The following is an 18,808-nucleotide window of genomic DNA, read 5'->3' as shown; positions in this document are numbered from 1 at the left end:
TTTTCGTTAAAACCAAATTGGTTTGTATAAAACTGCTTATTATAATATAAGCTTAGTCTATCTATCTGTTTGAATTCAATAAACAATATATTTCGTTGAACGCATATAGCAGTTAAATGAAATTGACTTAAAAAAGTGATCGCTTAAATAGCTACGAAATACAATTCTCAACTTCTTAATAGCATATTTTTTTCGGGCTGTGTCAAACACATAAACATCGAGAGCCGAGTCAAATGAGGCGCGTAAATCTCATGTTGCATCGACTTGGCGCCGGCAATATTCGAAGAGTTAGCACAGCCATTGTAAACGACAAAAAATCTACAACAATACAACAAAGTTCGGGCCGTGCTCGACTACCCGGGGTAACAGGCGAGCGGAACAAAAGGGCTCAGCTTCGGAATCAGATTTTAAATGGCTGTTTTTATACATTTTCATGGAACTTTGACGAGAGATCTATGGTGTTATAAAGATTCATATTTTCGTCATTGATTATTCAAATATAACTTTCTAATCATTTAATAATAAATCTATACAACCTCTTTATTATCTAATGACGGTAAAAACAGATAAAATAATAAATGTTCGAGGCGGCAATGTTTATAGTAAATAATCCTACAATATTAAAAACAATAATTATGTTGAAACGGTCTTATGCTGACATTAAACGAGTACGGTAATTGGTCATTTTAGTATTAAAATATATAAATCATAAAGGAAAATGACTGTCTTAATTAGAGCAAAAGATGTCAGCGGTGTGGATGCGTGCAGCGTGCAGAAATAAATCACAGCATAAACTGCTTACCGCGACGAAACTCCCACAGTCGACTGGGCGTTAATAGCGCGTGCAGCCGAAATATTAGACGAATGTTTGGAAATAATTTTTTACTTTGAAATCGTATCCCGGCGTCTAAGCGAGGCCACGTGTGTAAAAATGGCCAAAATGTTATTCATATTAACACGAACTTCGGGTGAGACTAATTGGATTGTAATATAGCGGAGGTTTAATGCCGGCTAGACTTCTCTGTGGCCTAGCGTTTGGATATATTTTTTTACATTCCTGATTTAAAAGTACAAATAATTCATTGTCTTCTTTTCGCATTTCATACCAATCTAAATGTTTTATATACTAAGTCTGTGTAGTAATTTTATTTAATTGGAGGGTTTCAACGTTTGAAATCTCTATATATTAATTTATGTATTACGTAGAGAAGACGTTTGGAAAGATACCATTACTGTTAATCAGGGTTCGCGGATATATATCACGATGTATATCAATTGATTTTTTCCTATCTTCTGAACAACACTCATAGATCTATGCTTAAGGCCTGACTCTGAATGATTACTTTTTATGATTAGTCGATTACAAATTAATATTAAAATAAAATTAGTTGATTTATCTCACAAACAAATGAAGATATAATAATAAAAGTTACTTGTTTTTTAAGTGTTCATTAAAAATTTCTTTCTCGAATGACGACCTCCGTGGTCGAGTGGTGTGTACACCGGTTTTCATGGGTACGCCACTCCGAGGTCCCGGGTTCGATTCCCGGCCGAGTCGATGTAGAAAAAGTTCATTAGTTTTCTATATTTAGTCTTGGGTCTGGGTGTATGTGGTACCGTCGTTACTTCTGATTTTCCATAACACAAGTGCTTTAGCTACTTACATTGGGATCAAAGTAATGTATGTGATGTTATCCAATATAATAATTATTATAATTATTAAAGAATGTATTTAACATTTAATATATATAATGAACAAAATTGATCAAACACAAATTGAAGAAACATTGAATTGAAGAATAGATAGACTCTAATTCCTTTGTTACCTTTTTTTAATAAAAAAATGTGGTATTTCGACACTTGTATTATTTTACAAATTCCTTTCACATTTTTAAGTGTTTTTCTAATTATAGTTTTTTTAATTATATTTTCGGATTTTTGATATTTATTATAAAAATCGGATATTATCGAGCCCTGCTGTTAATCGAAAACTTATTATAAATATCAAATTGTTGTAATTTCTTATAGCCTTTGATTAAATTAAATTTTACGTATATCAATAATTCTAATATGAATTAATAAACAAACTAAACAATGGTCTAACTTTTGATAATTTAGAAGCTCTGTTACGGTTAGCACATAAATATTAGTTTTAATTGCAAATGTTCTAATTAATTCAATTTTTCACTGATTACCGAGTGTCTGAACATATTCGCAACATAAATTTTCATTGTTATGTTATTTTTAATGATTACTACGTTCGCGATAATTGAATTTTTTAACTTATATGCGATTTCATGATCAGTACACCGATAGGGTTGTAACTAGTGAAAGCGACGATATGATTAAATTATATAATAAATATTTTACAAATAGGGATCACATATAAAATATATTATTTTTATAGTCTAAAGCTTGTGATACGATATACCAAACTTAACGTCATACATAACAATCCAACAGATTATTATTATTTATGGCTTATTTAGGAAATAAGCAAATCGTCAATACGAATTCAGATTCTAACTTTTATTCGCAATATTCAGTCGTATAATATCAACAATAGCGTGAATTTTAAATTTAGAATACGAGTACCTAAATGGGGAAATATTCTAGAACCACCTTCTTTTACCGTTTTAAAAACACAGAAGTATATATACTGTTATACAACTGAGGTGCAATCGATAAAATTCAAATCAATGTATAAGCACTTACAACTTTTTAATAAAAAATATTATTCATTTGTAATGGTAGCCCTAGTCTAACCCTAAACGGACAGTCGTAAATCACAAATAATAACAAGAGGCTCTCCAACGGTTTATTGACTAAACAAACCTTCATCAACACAATTACATGGCCGTTAAGGAATAATTAAATAAACCCGATTCATCCTTTAAAACATCGACAAATCAAATACGATTTTTTTTTTTACGAATTGCCGTCTATAAAAACGACCATGGTCATTACCACTGAGTCAGACGCAGCAAAAAGATTTTATCTTTAATCGTGTTATCTTATTTGTAATATGAGAGTATTTTGTTTCAAGGGTAAGGTTGAAAAAATCGCAATATATCCTTATCTAGAATGGATTCATTTCACATTCCTGAACATTTTTCTATTTTACCTGTTACAAATATTTTTATTTTTTTTTATGTCAAAACACCACGGATGCGCGATCGTTAAACAAGACGTGCTGTTGAAATATATGTTCATTTACTAAAATGTTTTTAGTGAAAGAAGAAAATGATAATTTTTATTATTGACGACACCGCGAAGCGAAATTTTCGCTTTTAGTCCAAATGTAAAATTTGTTACGAACGAACACACGTTGTCAATTAATATGATGTTGGTAATGAAAGAGCGCACAATAAATATTTATAAATATTTTGCCGCTACGACGTATATTGCCGAGAAGTAGCGGCTTCGTTTGTCAACACAAAAATCATTTTTCATAAAGCTATTTTTTTATGTCATTTTCATTTTTATCAACAAATGTCATATATATTCAATCTAATAACGCAAGCCAATGGATTATAAGCAGTTTTAAACATTAAATTCGAATAGCAAAGCATTGGATAAAAATGATAATCGATCAATTCGAAAAGTCGAACATCGATAATTTAAAGAATTCCAAAGACTCGGAAACGGAGCCGGGCGTCCCCGCGGGCGGTCTTTAGTCAATTAATAAATATCAGAGCTCTTTAGATAGGAAGCAACGACGACATATTTAAGTGTCTCATTTCTGAGAGATACAAGCGGATCATATAATAAAAAATGTAGCAGGGACACGCACACAAAGACATTTCCACAAATCGATAATTCTATCATCGAGTAGGGCAAATACGAAAATAATCATCAAAGTGTTTTTTATTGGAGAGACGACAAATGTCAACCATCGTGCCTTAGTAGCAAACATGTGTTACATACTGTCTGACAATATTTACTGTTGCTTTATTAGTCGGATAAGAGAAAATGAAAACAACCGCACGAAATTTCAAAGCAGATGTTATAACCAATAGACTCGGCGACGGACTAATTGGAGACAAATTTGAAATAATACGGTGGATAATAATTAACTGGTCTTAGTTGCTCTAACATAAAGGTGAAGCTGGAACAAATGTTTTATATACCATAAAGCAAAAATTCCTACGTTTCGACAAAGAAAATGTATTAGTTACGACATTTTTTAAGTAAACACAGTGTTCTATAATACAATTTAAATTTAAAATTCGTTACCACTTTACTTTGCTCTATCCGACGAATCGTATTACTTTCGAGTTTAATGACTCTTAAAATACTAGTTATATAATAACTCGTATTAAGTCAGACGGCTATTATATATTTGCAGATACTAAAACATTTATAAAAAAGAATAGCATAAAAACAAAAACCAAGATAAGAAATCGCAGGAAGACGTTTTTATAAATCAACTTCACTCAAATAGCGAGTGCGCTAAGGGACAATCTCGGATCACTCTCATTAACTTTACTTAACAACAATTCACATATCCTCAAGGATGCCAATAAAATTCAAATCCAATTGCTCCGGGACTTGATTTACAACGAATCAATAAAAGAGAACGCTATCACCACAGATTTTATTGCGTATACAATAAAAGTAATGCACTCGAACCCTGGCCTAAATGCTCAAATGAAGACCTTAAGCAAACGTAAATTATAATGGATAATGGATGTATCTGATAAACAGTCATAAATACTGTTCTATTTAATAAAGAACTTAATAGTGATACTTAATAATTTAAACGTACTTAGAGCTGATATACTTGATGGATCGAATGAAAAACGAACAGAACGAAACTCTATTAACAATATCGAAGATAATAAATGAGGAAGTAACAATAAATAATTTCGAGAAAACTTGACCCCCGTGGTTATAGTTAAAACAAATGTAAATCGGGCCATCGATCAGCAAGGAATTAGCGATACTCAAGTTATATGACATCTATATATCAAGTGCGCGTAAGCATAAACAATAGTTGAAAAAAAGGGACTTGAGATATGGCTCGTAAAATAAAACAAGGGACGTCCGGAGATACGTCAAGATAGCATGCGGGGGGCGCGGGCCGGCGCCGAGACCTTCCCAATTAGACGCACACCTTTTGGACACATGCTCTGGTTCGGCGCTAACTAACGCCTAACAACTCAGGATGAGACCACTACATCCGTTAACGTTTATCACCTTTTTTCTGGAAATCTCTCCCGTTCTTTTATTTTTTTTTGTTTGTTTGCGCTACACTGACGCAAATTTTAAGTGGTTACTTGTTGATGTTTAATTTTTGGATACACATAAGTGACAGTTATGAATTCCTATTTTAATAAAAGATACCTCGATTTTGTATCATTGCTCAGTAAATTATTGTAACACGTCTATGTTTAATATATTTTATTAATCATAAATATTAACAAATAAGTTTGGATATAACTGATTACTACACTTATTTAAGATCATAAACAGCTATTTGATGTAACTGGATGGTATCATTTAAAACAAATGGAGAAATTTAATAAAACACCAAAAAGCGGATTTCATCGAATGAATGCAGTAAATTCTAGTGGTCTGGTAATATAAAGCTAACGAGCTTACCTTAGTACGAACAAGTTTAGAGTTTTCTTTGCACATTTTGGCAAGGGTGTGGTACTCGCCCCTCGCTGCGCAAAGTATCCACTGCTTCTGCTTCGAATCTAATGGTCCCGTTTCTTTGTGTTCCAGCTGTAACAAATAGATAGTCACATCCTGCGCATGTTGTACAACGATTTCAACTCTTAAAACTTATAATTTTTCATTATCCGAATATTCGTTGAGATTGAAGATATCTATGGTATTAAAAACTAATTCGGTAGATAATTTTTCAATACATTAATTACATATGTTTTATATCTATGATACACACCTACTGTCTGACATATGACATATAAAAACAAAATTTTGTTTAAAGTTTCGCGTAGAAAGACTTGTTTTAATCTTTAAACCCAAATATTAATTTCGAAACACAATTATTAGCTTCTGCTCTAAAAAGCGTATTTCAGGAAGTCAATTTTAATCCGTAAACATTTTCAAGTGTTAATATTCAATCTTCTTATATAGCGTGAGTGAATGTTATTAATTCTATTTGTTGGTTTGTTCTGTTACTGAAATGAAAGAACATTTTTACACGAATGTTACACTAATGTTAGCTATTTATTTTAACGCTAAAGAAATATGCTTTAAACAATCTTTTCTTTTTGTAATTATTAGGTTAACAGAGAAAATGAAGTTATTAATATAACTTTTAAGCGATATTGTTTTGTTTTGTTTTTGGTAAGCTAAAATTATTACACGTGGTGACATGTTCATATGACAAGTATTCAGTGTTGGACTGGATGAGAATATTTTAACTACAGACGATATTTCTGGCGCTTTGAATGTATGTTTATTAAAAGGGACTGTCCTGGCTGACTATCAACGCAGTGCCTAAACTATAGTAGAGAATTGATTTTTGGAGAATTAAAAAAGGTTTTAGCTGAATTCTGAATTTGAATTGATGGTGCACTCGCATCTTCAACTTTAAGGAGTCGCTCGGTTTTTGTTAATAATATTTAAGCGGGCTTCCAAATGGGCCACTTCATGGTCACTGGTTACCACATGCCATAGATATTAGCTATAAAAAATGGTAGCCCTACACACTGCCAATACTTCACCAACCTTGGGAACTAAGAAACTCTCCCACCCTTCAAACCACAACACATCAATAGTATTGCTGTTTGGCGGTAGAATATATTATATATTCTGGGTGGTACCAATCCAGACGGGCTTGCACAAAGCCCTAACACCAAGTTAAGTGTTATTTAGTTGAACAAAAAATTAACATGGTCATATAAATTTGAGGCAATGGAAAAGCGTGTCGCCCCGAAAAAAACACTTATATTAGTGTTTCATTATGTTTCCGTGCGAAATCGCGACATTATTTTATTTTATTATTATATAAATACATTCGTTATGTACTTACCGATACTCTATCTTCTTCGTCGACACTCTGAAAATAATAAAACCGATTATTAGGGACACAATAACATAATTTATTAAGAAAAAAAAAACGCTTAAGAATTTCTTAACGCGTAACGTATTTCGTATTTACTGTTATATAATTCTATAATATTCACTTGGTGGTAGGGCTTTGTGCAAGCCCGTCTGGGTAGGTACCACCCACTCATCAGATATTCTACCGCCAAATAACAGTACTCTGTATTGTTGTGTTCCGGTTAGAAGGGTGAGTGAGCCAGTGTAATCACAGGCACAAGGGACATAACATCTTAGTTCCCAATGTTGGTGGCGCATAGGTGATGTAAGGAATGGTTAATATTTCTTACAGCGCCTTTGTCTATGGGCGGTGGTGACCACTTACCATCAGGTGGCCCATATGCTCGTCCGCCAATCAATGCCATAAAAAAAAAGTCTTTAAATATTGCAGAATACTAAACATTTAAACTTTTTACATATTCTTTTCACAAAACTCAAAGACAATCAAATAAATGAAATAAACTCACTGCGCTGAAAACAAAAGATTAGGATTATAAATAAAGACGATATTTACATACATAATAAATATCTTAAAGACACATATAAATTAATCGGAACCTAATATTTCAAAATTAATAAATGAGTACTTATATTGTGAAAATAATATTTTGAATTAATGGTCAATAAATTCGAATTCTCCCGTCTTCAGGCTTGCGTTGCGATTGAAGCAGAGGACGTATAGTCACAAAGACCTTAACTTGAGAAATTTGACTATAGATTTTATTGTGAATGCTTTAAAGTACAAATTTAAACGTGAGTTGATTGATATAGCTACATTTGGTTGTGCGAGTCCGGGCGTGCGTTGCTCAGCATGACCACTTTACCACCTGTCGTTACATATTTATGTCTACACTATTGCCCTCACTGTTAGGGACTTCAATATTGACAAGATAACATCCTTAATGTGATGTGTTTGATTTAATAAGAAGATTAAGTTTGTACGTTGCCGGTTTTTTGGGTTCTGCGATAACGACAATTAACGACGAAGTAATACTGTCAATTCTCTTTGAGACTACTATCAATTATGATTTCTTAAGACTTTTTAAATTTGTGATACAATTGTTTATGTAATTTACAATAAAGAATCATAAAAATGATTACGTTAGCTGCAATATAATTAGTTAGGTATTCTAGTATAAAATTTTCACAAGGACTAGAATAGTTTTGATCGTATTGGTCTTACTTGAGAAATTTTATGCGCGTGCGTAAACTGAGATTGCTTCAATAAATGGTTACAAGACTGATTTGTAGCACCTACATAACAGCTCACTACGTACCGTGCTATCATACAACAAATCTAGCCGATTAACGAATAAATCAGGATTATACAACGTTGCAATTAAACGCTACTATTAATTTATCTACGATAAATTACACACAAAAACCTGTAAATTAGATTAGAATTTACACAGTATAATGTAAAATTACTCGAAATATGCAATAAATCTACATAACAAAAAATTCATACATAAACATATCGAACAGTTACATTTCATAAAATTAATTGAAAAATATTCAAGAATAATGATCGACATCATTTTATAAGGTGGGAATTAGAGTTGAATTGTAAATATAGAACTACATACATAATGTAAATGACAAAGTGTGGTGACTTAAAATTTACGAGAGAAAGAAACTCGAATGTATTGAAAGGAGTCAAGAGACGCCAGTGCGTCGCCGTAGGGACCCGGCGTGCGTGCCTCGCCGCAGGACGCCGGCCGCATCAGGGTGTGCGAAGCCACATTATGGTGGCGACGGCACGGTACGATCGATACACATCATGCCATCCAGCGTTGCTCATTATAATAGCTGACTTGTCGCCGCTGGAAATTTGTTTATCGGGATTTATTGGCAATACGTAACCAAAATTTTATGTGACTGTGATAGACTTCGTGAAGTGTTTGCAATTGAAGATCCACAGGCGAAGTACTACTTATTGACATTTAATTGCGTGGTAAAAGAAAACGATTGAGTTAACATATTTACAACTTACAGATTTTGTTGAAAATATTTTCTGCATTAGTAAGATTAATTTAAGGAATACTTTTAAAGTGATTTACTCTTTTAAATAATTCCAGTAATTAGTCATAACATGAGCGCGTTAAAGAAGAAACGATCTTACGTTGCTGACGTCTGACGTCGACGACGTATAAGAACAAGATAAGCTAAAACAACATTCATTCGACTAATCGCGAAACTATCAAAAGTAAGGGCTCATAACATTGATTTTGTTGAACATGTCTCATTATAGATAAAAAGAGACCAAATCCTCGCAAAGATAAGCACATGAAAAGGTTTGCAAACCACAAAAAATACATCGTTTTGAAAAAAAAAAACAAAAACAAACTTTCTTGTGCGGTACTTGGCATCAATCATCGTACAAGTATGGCGAAACATTTTTTCGTTTCACCCGATGCGAAAAGATCGATGTTGGAATTCAATTGTATTTCACGCCAAGCGTATTACATCTTTTATCTTTCAATAGCAGCTAATTCGCCCGTTCCTATTTCCATCGCATCGACAAGGCTCGTTGATTGTGGCATCCGCGTTGTTGATGGCTGCAAGTGATTCTCAGAGCCGAATAGCAGAGAGAGAACAATGAAATCGGTCATATTTTCCTGCCAGCTCGCAGCGGACCGTGAGCGCTTATCTCTCGGATCGTGCATAACAACTACCATGAGTTTGTTCAAAACGATGACGGCGTTACTTAAAAGGATGCTTATTTTCGCCAACCTCTTAATGCCTTTAATTATATAGTTTACTAATTAATTTAAGAATAATCAATAAGAATGATCAAATAAACCTACAATAAGTTTTACTTCATCTTTTAATTTAGTTTATTTTTTCTTTATTTTTTAATCTGTTACAATTTTGACAACTGGGCATATTAAAATGTATGCCCACAAGTAAGTCATTGCTACAAAGAAACAGATTATGTTAAATAAAATCAATATGATAATTAAATCCGATTGAAATTAAGTCATTGTAAGTCGTTTTTTGTTGTCATCAAGCTTGTTCGGATTCCTCAAAAAGAGGATAAAATTTGCAAACATTTAATCGTATTAACTGACTCAAAATTAAACATGAGACGTGATGACGGTGGCAATAAAAAGGTCCACTAAGTGCTAAGACACTAAAAACAAATTGAATTTCACGTTTAGCACTCACTTAGCAGAAGCTTTAAAACCGTAAGATTAAACTAGCTACTTTTAAAATAACTATCAAAGTTTTCGATTAGATAGTCAATGCTTAAGAATATATCTAGAGTACTAGTAGTAGTAAATTTGTCTATTTTAAGTAATGTCAATGTCGCTTCCTTGATGAACGTCAAATGGGAAAGTAATTTAAGAAAATGTGGAGTTCGAAATTGTTGTTTTCCATACAGGACATAAACATTTACTTGTACCTACATCATATCTCATTCGTGAAAAAGAATAACTTCTCAGTTTTTTGTCGGTTCTTCTCGGTAGAATTTACATTCCGAACCGACGGTGTCCTTACGTTTATATTAATTCTTTATGACGACAATTCAAAAGTTCTTATAACAGATTACTCGAAAAAAAGAATATTTTGATTTTAGATCGCAGATTTTCGGAAAAACCGACAGGAGAGCTTTTTGTTGCCCATCTGGGTGGGTATTAACTACTCATCAGTTAATCTATCGCCGAACAGCGTTACTCTGTATTGCTGTGTTTCGGTTTGAATGATGATGGAACTGGAGTAATTACAAGTAAGTACAAAGGACATAACATCTCAGTTCATCATGGTTAGCGGTGCATTGACAAAACGGAATACGGATCCAGAACGGTTAATATTTTTTACAATGTCTATGTAAAGTTGGGCCCATTTACCATCAGGTGGCTAATTTGCCCTTCTGTCTATTTTAAATAAAAAAAAAAATAGCAATAACTATTCCTAAAGTTCAAAAAGCCCTAAACACCCATGTGGTCAATGTGCATGACCTTTTCGAAACACTAATGGGCCACGTGCGTGAGGAGTCACACGACAATAACTGTGTTCAGACAATTTACCAGTCACGAGCCGCTATTCAATACACTATGCATCATGAATAATGATTGTAATATTGACTTTAAACAGTGTAATATTGATAGCGCAATATTCATTTGGGACGTTACTCCGGTCATGCAATTTCATTAAACTAAATTGTAATCCCTAGCTATCAGTGTCCAAATCAAATCAAAGTACATTGACAAACAGAGGAGACTATCAATTAGAATTAGAAAAACTAGTATAAATATTAATTCATTGTAATTTAATTACCCTTTAAGCAACAATGTAGTTGATATTTCACTTGTCGCTCATTCAAAGGAAGCGGATAAAAAATTAAAGTTTTACTCTCAGATCTTAAAGTATCCTTTTATAGCAGAGTGAAAAAAGACTGCACTTTCATAAAATCTTTGTGGATTAATTTTTCTAGAGTATTCCAATTGAAGAGCGGAAGCGACCGTCGACAGTCTATTTCAGTTTTGATTTATGTGTCAGGATCTCGCTCGGCCGGGTGGCAATGTGGCATATTAGTGAGAAACGGATTGTTTATAATTTATTAGCTTCCGCGTCAAACGTAAGTGAATATCGATATACCGAAACTCGTGTCGATCTTGTTTGAACGTTTGTAAGTGCTGCACTAATTGTTAGAAAGCCTGATTATTATTAACGTTTATTTATCATCGGATGACAGACATACTGATTAAATATTGCTACTGGAATCGTGTATATTTTAGATACGGTGTAAAGTTTAGAATAGTTTAGTTTTAGCATCGGTATGTTGACGCAAACAAAAATGTGTTTTTACAGCGGGTTAATGCATGCCCTCATCCTCTTAATAGGCTACATCGTGGCGTACGTTGTATAAAGCAATTGTAAAGTCCATTAGGTGCTGGAGGCGTACGCGACGCGGCCTAATATTTGTCATTAGGAGCTTTTGTTGTTTGCTTTGTAAGCTACCCTCACAGGGGGTGTTCCACTCGTACGAGCCAAAATTATTTATTATATAAAATTTTTGTTTTCGCAATGAACATCCCTCTTCGGTTATTTTTAAATGTGCCCTTTGGGTGTAGTCATGTATTATTTAGCGCTCTATGGGCTAGCTTAATGTTTATGATATTGTAAAGCCACAATTTGTCACGTTTTTAATAGAATATCGTATAAACAAGATAATATTCTCGTTTCCGGAGTGCCTTTCGAATATCGTTCGAGGCGTGTATTTAGCAATTTAGTTCACCTTTCCGATATCCCGGCGCGATCACGAAAAATGAACTGTCGATAATAATCAAATTCACGTCATTTTGACCGCCAAAGGGTCATGACGAAGGTTTTACAATTCAATTAGCTGCTCCAGGTGTCGACGGAGAGGCAACGTTAACCACAACGCAACATTTTATTATTCAAAAGAGTTTTATTAGAACAGATAACGATATTCATAGTTTTATTTTAATAATTTACAGTTGCCCTTTGCAGTTGCTCAAAGCCTGAATATTATTTAATATTTATAAGGGGCCATCTTGATAATGGAATGTTTAGAGACGACTAATAGTGAAACAACAGTGTCATCGAGTACAAATTATGATGTAGTTTACAATAATAATGGAATTATCCGCGTAATTATAGATTATACGCGACTCGAAACACAAGTTAATTTTAAAATAACCGAACGCGTTAAATTATAAATGCTTGAAATAAATAGTGAACGAAACGAGAATACGGATCGATACATTTAAATAATGAGCACCAATTATACAACGACAGATGAGTTATAAACACGTAAGTCTTAAGGCAACTAATCAAGTATTTAATAAAAAAAAAAAAACAATATTCCCATCGAAATAGCACGCTAACTTTGTTCAAAACAATTCTACTCATCGGATCGACGAACAAGTTACGACGTTGAATCATAAAACAGACAAAGTTTATCGCGAACACAATGTCACTTATCACGTCGTTATGCCTTAAATTATTCGACCACAGCCGGCTAACAGGTGCTCTGACCCTCGACTGAAGTCCCCAAAATATCTATAATTACCTCACTCGGGTAATAATTAGGTAAGTAAATAGTATAGTATAAGTAACAAGGTGCCCAATTTAACTGACGATTAGTGACTTTGAATTGGAAACATCTTGACTTCTGGATCACGGAAGGGTTTTGATTCTTGACTTAAGGCGTTAGAAGACAATCATATCGTTATACTAGTCGTCGCCCGGGTCTCCGCTCGTATTTTAGAGTATCGGTTGTCAGACGTTAGGCATAAGCTCGACTTGCTTCATATCACAGTTCATCAAATTCGGTTCAGTGACCGTGAGCAACAGACAGACAGACAGAGAGACAGAGCTGCTTTCGTATTTAAAATATTAGTATAAATTACTATATTGTTTTATCGATTGCATGTGCAACTACGTACTTCGTTAGAAGTAAAACTAACTACAGATTTTAATTTATTCTTCTGAGTAAAACCTAATTCTGTTTCGGTATTAGCATTCAATTTATGTACATATGTAATTGGACGAAATACTTAAGCTCATAAGTCTTATATATAATTAAGTATATTTTGATTTGTTTTAGCGATTAAAGTAATCGAATTGATCAATTGAAAACCGGTACTTATTATGATATTTGATTTCCTATAATTAAAAGAGACACGATAAATAATACATATATTGCATATGTATTTTATTAATTATAAATTAATATTAAACAAATTTCTAAACATGTTACTCTAAGGTTTTAATAGATATGCCTGTTAAAATTGTTATGTATTTTGTTAGTATGTAAAACATTGTGTTTTTATACGATCAATTAATATTTCGATTATTGGATGTTAATTTGACTAATTTGCGATAGCCTATCAGAAGCGTTCGCCAATCACAGCGAGGACTTGATCATAGTTGAGAACGGCTGGATAACGGGAGGCATTCTGGTCTGAGCGCTCAACGAGGACACAACTATAAATTGTTATAATAAATAATTATTAGAGAAAGTAATTACTTTGTTTAAATTGACTGACCTAAGACTCCGTTTATTACTTTGTTACTAATATAAATATCTCAAGAAGAGAAAAGGAATATGAAGAATCCCTTGATTTCTGTAAAACCGAAATCAATTTATAATGTAAAAATGAACTCTATGTACATTCAATGAGAATTCACTTTTCTAGATGTTAAAGAATAGTTAGAAACTATCTAGCAGTATATTATAAGATGAAGCTTTTACGGGTCGCTCAGCAGATGTAACATCATATTTGACGTTTATTGAAAGAATTGAGAAAAGCAATCATTAAATGATTAAATGTTTCTTAATATTATTACTACACACGGAATAAGAGAGCGGTGGCGAAGAGGGAGCATTCCTACATAAGTGAGCGTCATGACTCATGACTATCGGCATTATAAACAGCATTTTTTTCAGTCTGTCATCAAAGCACACCGATATACGTAACACATAAAATATAGTTATGAATAATATTTAGCAATTACTAATATGACTATTCGCGTCTACAATTAAATTGCAATTGTGGTCAGAATGAGGATAACAATATCCCAGGTTCGAACCTGATATTTATACATCGCTTGGCGCCATAAGATAGTAATGTAGAGTTAAATACTTTTTTTATATACCGAAATCGGAGTTTTAATTGTGTCTTTATATGTGCTTGTACATTTTATGGTATGTTTCAAACAGAGTAGTTCAAACATATCGAAATAAATAATATGATAATCATTGAATATTTAAAAAATAAGCACATTATGCTTACGTGATACTCAATAAGACATAATAAAATGTATTTTATTATTAATATTTTTTAATCATTCGTATGAGTGGCAACTCACACAATATACGGTAAACATATGTATAACAGCTCGAGAGATGACATGGCACAGTAATTAGAATTCATTAACCCAGGAACATTGGAAGTCCAGGCTAGAGATTGGCGCTTAAAGAAAAAAGACTCGGATAAAACTTGGTACAGTTTTATCATGTGTATCCAACACACCGCATCGGAACAGCATCACTACACATTATAAAATGAAGTCCTCCCGCCACGTCTGTATGCGATAAACTCAAAACTAACCAAACGGATTTTTATACCGTTTTCACTAATAAATTCAAGCGGAAGGCTAAAGTAAAAAAATATGTATACCCTCATTCTAGCCGTGCGAAGCCGGTTTTGGTAGGTGTTGTGGAAAAAATCAAACCTAGGTACTGTTCAAGAAAGGAGGCCGTTAGCTGTTTTAAGTGAACAACAACTCTAAAATTTCATTTCTTGTTTCTAAATGAAAGTGTATGCAATATATCATTGATGTATAAAATAAAAATTAAAAATCACAACATTTTATTCCAAACTGTCTTTAAAGAGGATCTATTTGAATACTTCTATAGCATAGCAACGAATGCATCCGTCCATTACCTAATTCCGTGAAATGATTATATAATTAGTTCATGGAATATCTACCTACTTATGAACATGTTTGTATTTTTTTAAACTAGTTACAATTAACTTAATAGAATTAAAATTTTTGTTTCGTTTAGCTATTTTACTAAGTTTAATTAGAATAACGACCGTTACATTTCAATTATTATTGCCAATAAACTAATATAGATATAACTCAATACAAGATCATAAAAACGATAAGAATTTTAGTATTCGTATTTGTTAAATCTCTTTCCCAAGTTAATATGATGTAATTATATTTTTGTACAGTAAAATCTACATATATTTCTTCTTTAATCAAAATTCAAGGAATGTTTTGTTTGTAATTTTGATATATCACTAATTAAATCTGTAAAGATTGTGAAGAGTTGAAAAGTAATATGACAATATGCTGACTAGATTTATAATCCCTTATTCCATCTCGATTCTAAATATGCCTTAGCAGTATGTTTACTAATATTTATCTATAATAATTTTTGTTTTAATATATTCATTATGAATTTTAAATTTATGTATGTGTGTGTATATCCAATATCAATTATAACTTTAATTAAATTTGTAAACAAAAATCTACAGAAAATGTCTAGTATGATCAAAGATATATGATGATTCCTATTAGCTCAGCTATATTGAACAAAAAGTTCTTGATTAATATGTCATAATTTATAGTACAATACTATTTCATTTAACTACTTAGATCCATTTAGAGTTTACTTTTAAACATAGACAACGGCTCCATTGGTGTTAAAAGCACCAAATTCACAAATCCATAGTGACTTTCTTATATAATAAGATCTTGAATAATCTAAGATTGTCAAATGTTGTTATTTTAATTTTTTTTATTCACAAAGTATTCTGCAAATGTGAAATATTAAAGAAATGACACATCTGAGATGTTATTTATTTAGCTTTATCCTCTTGTGGGTGGGAATAACCCATATATTAAAACTCAAATGAGTTTATATTTATATTCTTAAGACTTCACCTTTATCTATGAACAATATTACGCATTGCTGTCTGGCAATAAACCATCTGATGTATGAGCGGTACCTACCCAGCGGGGCTTGTTCAACGCCATACCACTAAGTAAAATAACATTACACAATTATTGAAATTAAAATGAAAAAAGTTATAGCCCTTTTTTAATTTTAATATATTTAACGAACCATTGAGCGTTGTTGTAAGCAATTCGTCTTTCTTCATGTTTGTGATATTAATACAGAATAATTAAATTTATTCAATACTGAGATGACAAATACTTAATTATAAATTTTTGTAACTATATCTATATCTATAATTTCAGATAATCTTTTCTTATAAGAAAACTAATAATAAACACAAACATTACATACTTCATTATAAAGGTTTCTCACTATGAAACTCACTACCGCCCATAGACAATGGCAGCACCATAAGCAATATTGACCATTCCATACACTGCCAATGTGCCACCAACCTTGGGAACTAAGATGTTATGTCTCTTTTGCGTGGACAAACCGGAACACAACAATATTGGGTACTGCTGTTTAGCCGTAGGATATCGGATGAGTGGGTGGTACCAACAATGATGGGCTAGCACAAAGCCCTACCACCAAGTATACAATATATACATAACTAACAGTATATGTTATATGAAATAAGTACTAAGAATCAACTTACCAAGTTATTATAGCTGAGTTTTTGAGACTTGATCACATCACTCTCTGATGCCATTCTGTTAAACATTTGCTTCCGCTCCTTAACTGATATTTTTTGTTCACTCTCAATGAGCATGCTCTCACTGCGGGATGAGGTCAATGTTGATGCCTCACTAATATCTGAGGTGTCCTCATTCGGAATAGACATTCTTGTATCTGAATTCAAACTTGGTATACTTGACCTCTTCTCCGTGATCATTCTTTCAGTAGACTTTCTTCTCGGATGTACTTTTGGAGGAATCTCGTCAGTCAATGTGAGACTTTCTTTGCTCTCATTAAGTGGTAGATCTATTGGAGGTTTTTGTGTATGAATTGTTGACGTATCTTGTATGATATTTGCAAGAATACTAAAGTCTTGATTGAGTTGTAGAGGTGGCGGTGGACGATATGGCGGTTGGCTATTATTATCTTCTAGTTCTACACTTTCGTTTGAAGCTGCAGCTGGTGGCTCTGATGTTTTAGTTTCAATAATTTCATCATTTTCCTTTGCACTATTATTCATATATTTCTTTTTCAATATCAACCATTTCTCATTATTTTGATTTTTGATAATAGCCAGTGCGTTGACATGTTTTTTGAATGTATTCCTGGCTTCATCTACAAAGTTATTTAGAATCGAATGTTAAATCAAGGTTTAGAAGAATTTACTTAACAAATACGCTTTTGTTAACCTTGGTAAGATATACTGTATTTCTACTACAATAAGTATGAAATTTGCATAACCTAATTAAAAGTTCAACGTACAGTGTTATCAAATTATTTTCACTCACCTCGCATGTCAGGATTCATTAAAAATACTTTGAAATATTTAACTAATTCATGATTTGTGACTTTGCCGTTGTGAGCCAACATAAACTTCAGTATTTCGTCAAAACTTAATTCAGCCGGAGGCGACATTATACAATTTACATGAATCACAGTAAAAGGTATCAAAACTTTGTGAGCAAAACTGTAAACGTCAAAACAATGTATTGTAGGAGTTTCGTAAACTAGCTGCGTTTCGTTTTACGTTTGACGCGTTGCGAGGAAACAAATTATCGAAATTAGAATTACCATGTATAAGTATTAAAATTGAGAATAAAATAAATCGCAATCAGATTTATTAATATACATATTAAATCAATGTCATTATTTTATTAAATACAAATAAAATATTTAAATAATTAAGTCATACTTATAAAGTTTTTGTTGTAATGGAACGCATTTGGATTAACGGTGCAAGTTGCAGAGTATAATATTATTAAATATTTAAATAAACTTGTAACGATTTTTACGATATTTTGTATATTATATATACCATTATTTTATTATATAATTTATTTTTTATTTTAAATAATTGCGAATTATTACAAAATTATCTAATAGATACCACATTTTCAATGCTTAAGTATCTACTTTGAATTAATTTATAAACTTAAATATGTACATAAAAAAAAAAACAAAATATCTGTAATTGTGAAAAAAATTAACGCTATTGTATCTGAAACGCATATTTCGAAAAGTGTTTACATAAAACATACCTACGGTCTAATATTGAAGGTATCCTCGCCGCCCGCGTTGAATTCTTAATGAAATTCCCAGTAAAACAAT

At 32.4% G+C, this 18,808-nt stretch overlaps 1 protein-coding gene across 1 annotated transcript in view; it reads right to left on the bottom strand.

Annotated features, from left to right (window-relative positions):
* Positions 1–18,189, bottom strand: part of LOC135194660 (uncharacterized) — a 36,368-nt gene extending 18,179 nt beyond the window's left edge. Inside the window, exons 1-4 of the mRNA XM_064220404.1 lie at positions 17,989–18,189; positions 17,181–17,815; positions 7,007–7,033; positions 5,605–5,730 (exon numbers count right to left, since the gene is read on the bottom strand). Of these exons, the coding sequence (XP_064076474.1) occupies positions 5,605–5,730; positions 7,007–7,033; positions 17,181–17,815; positions 17,989–18,115 (915 nt within the window). The 5' untranslated portion in view covers positions 18,116–18,189. The remainder of the gene's footprint in view (positions 1–5,604; positions 5,731–7,006; positions 7,034–17,180; positions 17,816–17,988) is intronic.
* Positions 18,190–18,808: the final 619 nt, after the last annotated feature.

This window comes from Vanessa tameamea, chromosome Z, assembly GCF_037043105.1.
Source record: "Vanessa tameamea isolate UH-Manoa-2023 chromosome Z, ilVanTame1 primary haplotype, whole genome shotgun sequence".
Lineage (NCBI taxonomy): Eukaryota > Metazoa > Arthropoda > Insecta > Lepidoptera > Nymphalidae > Vanessa > Vanessa tameamea.
This window is presented reverse-complemented; position numbering and strand designations above follow the sequence as displayed.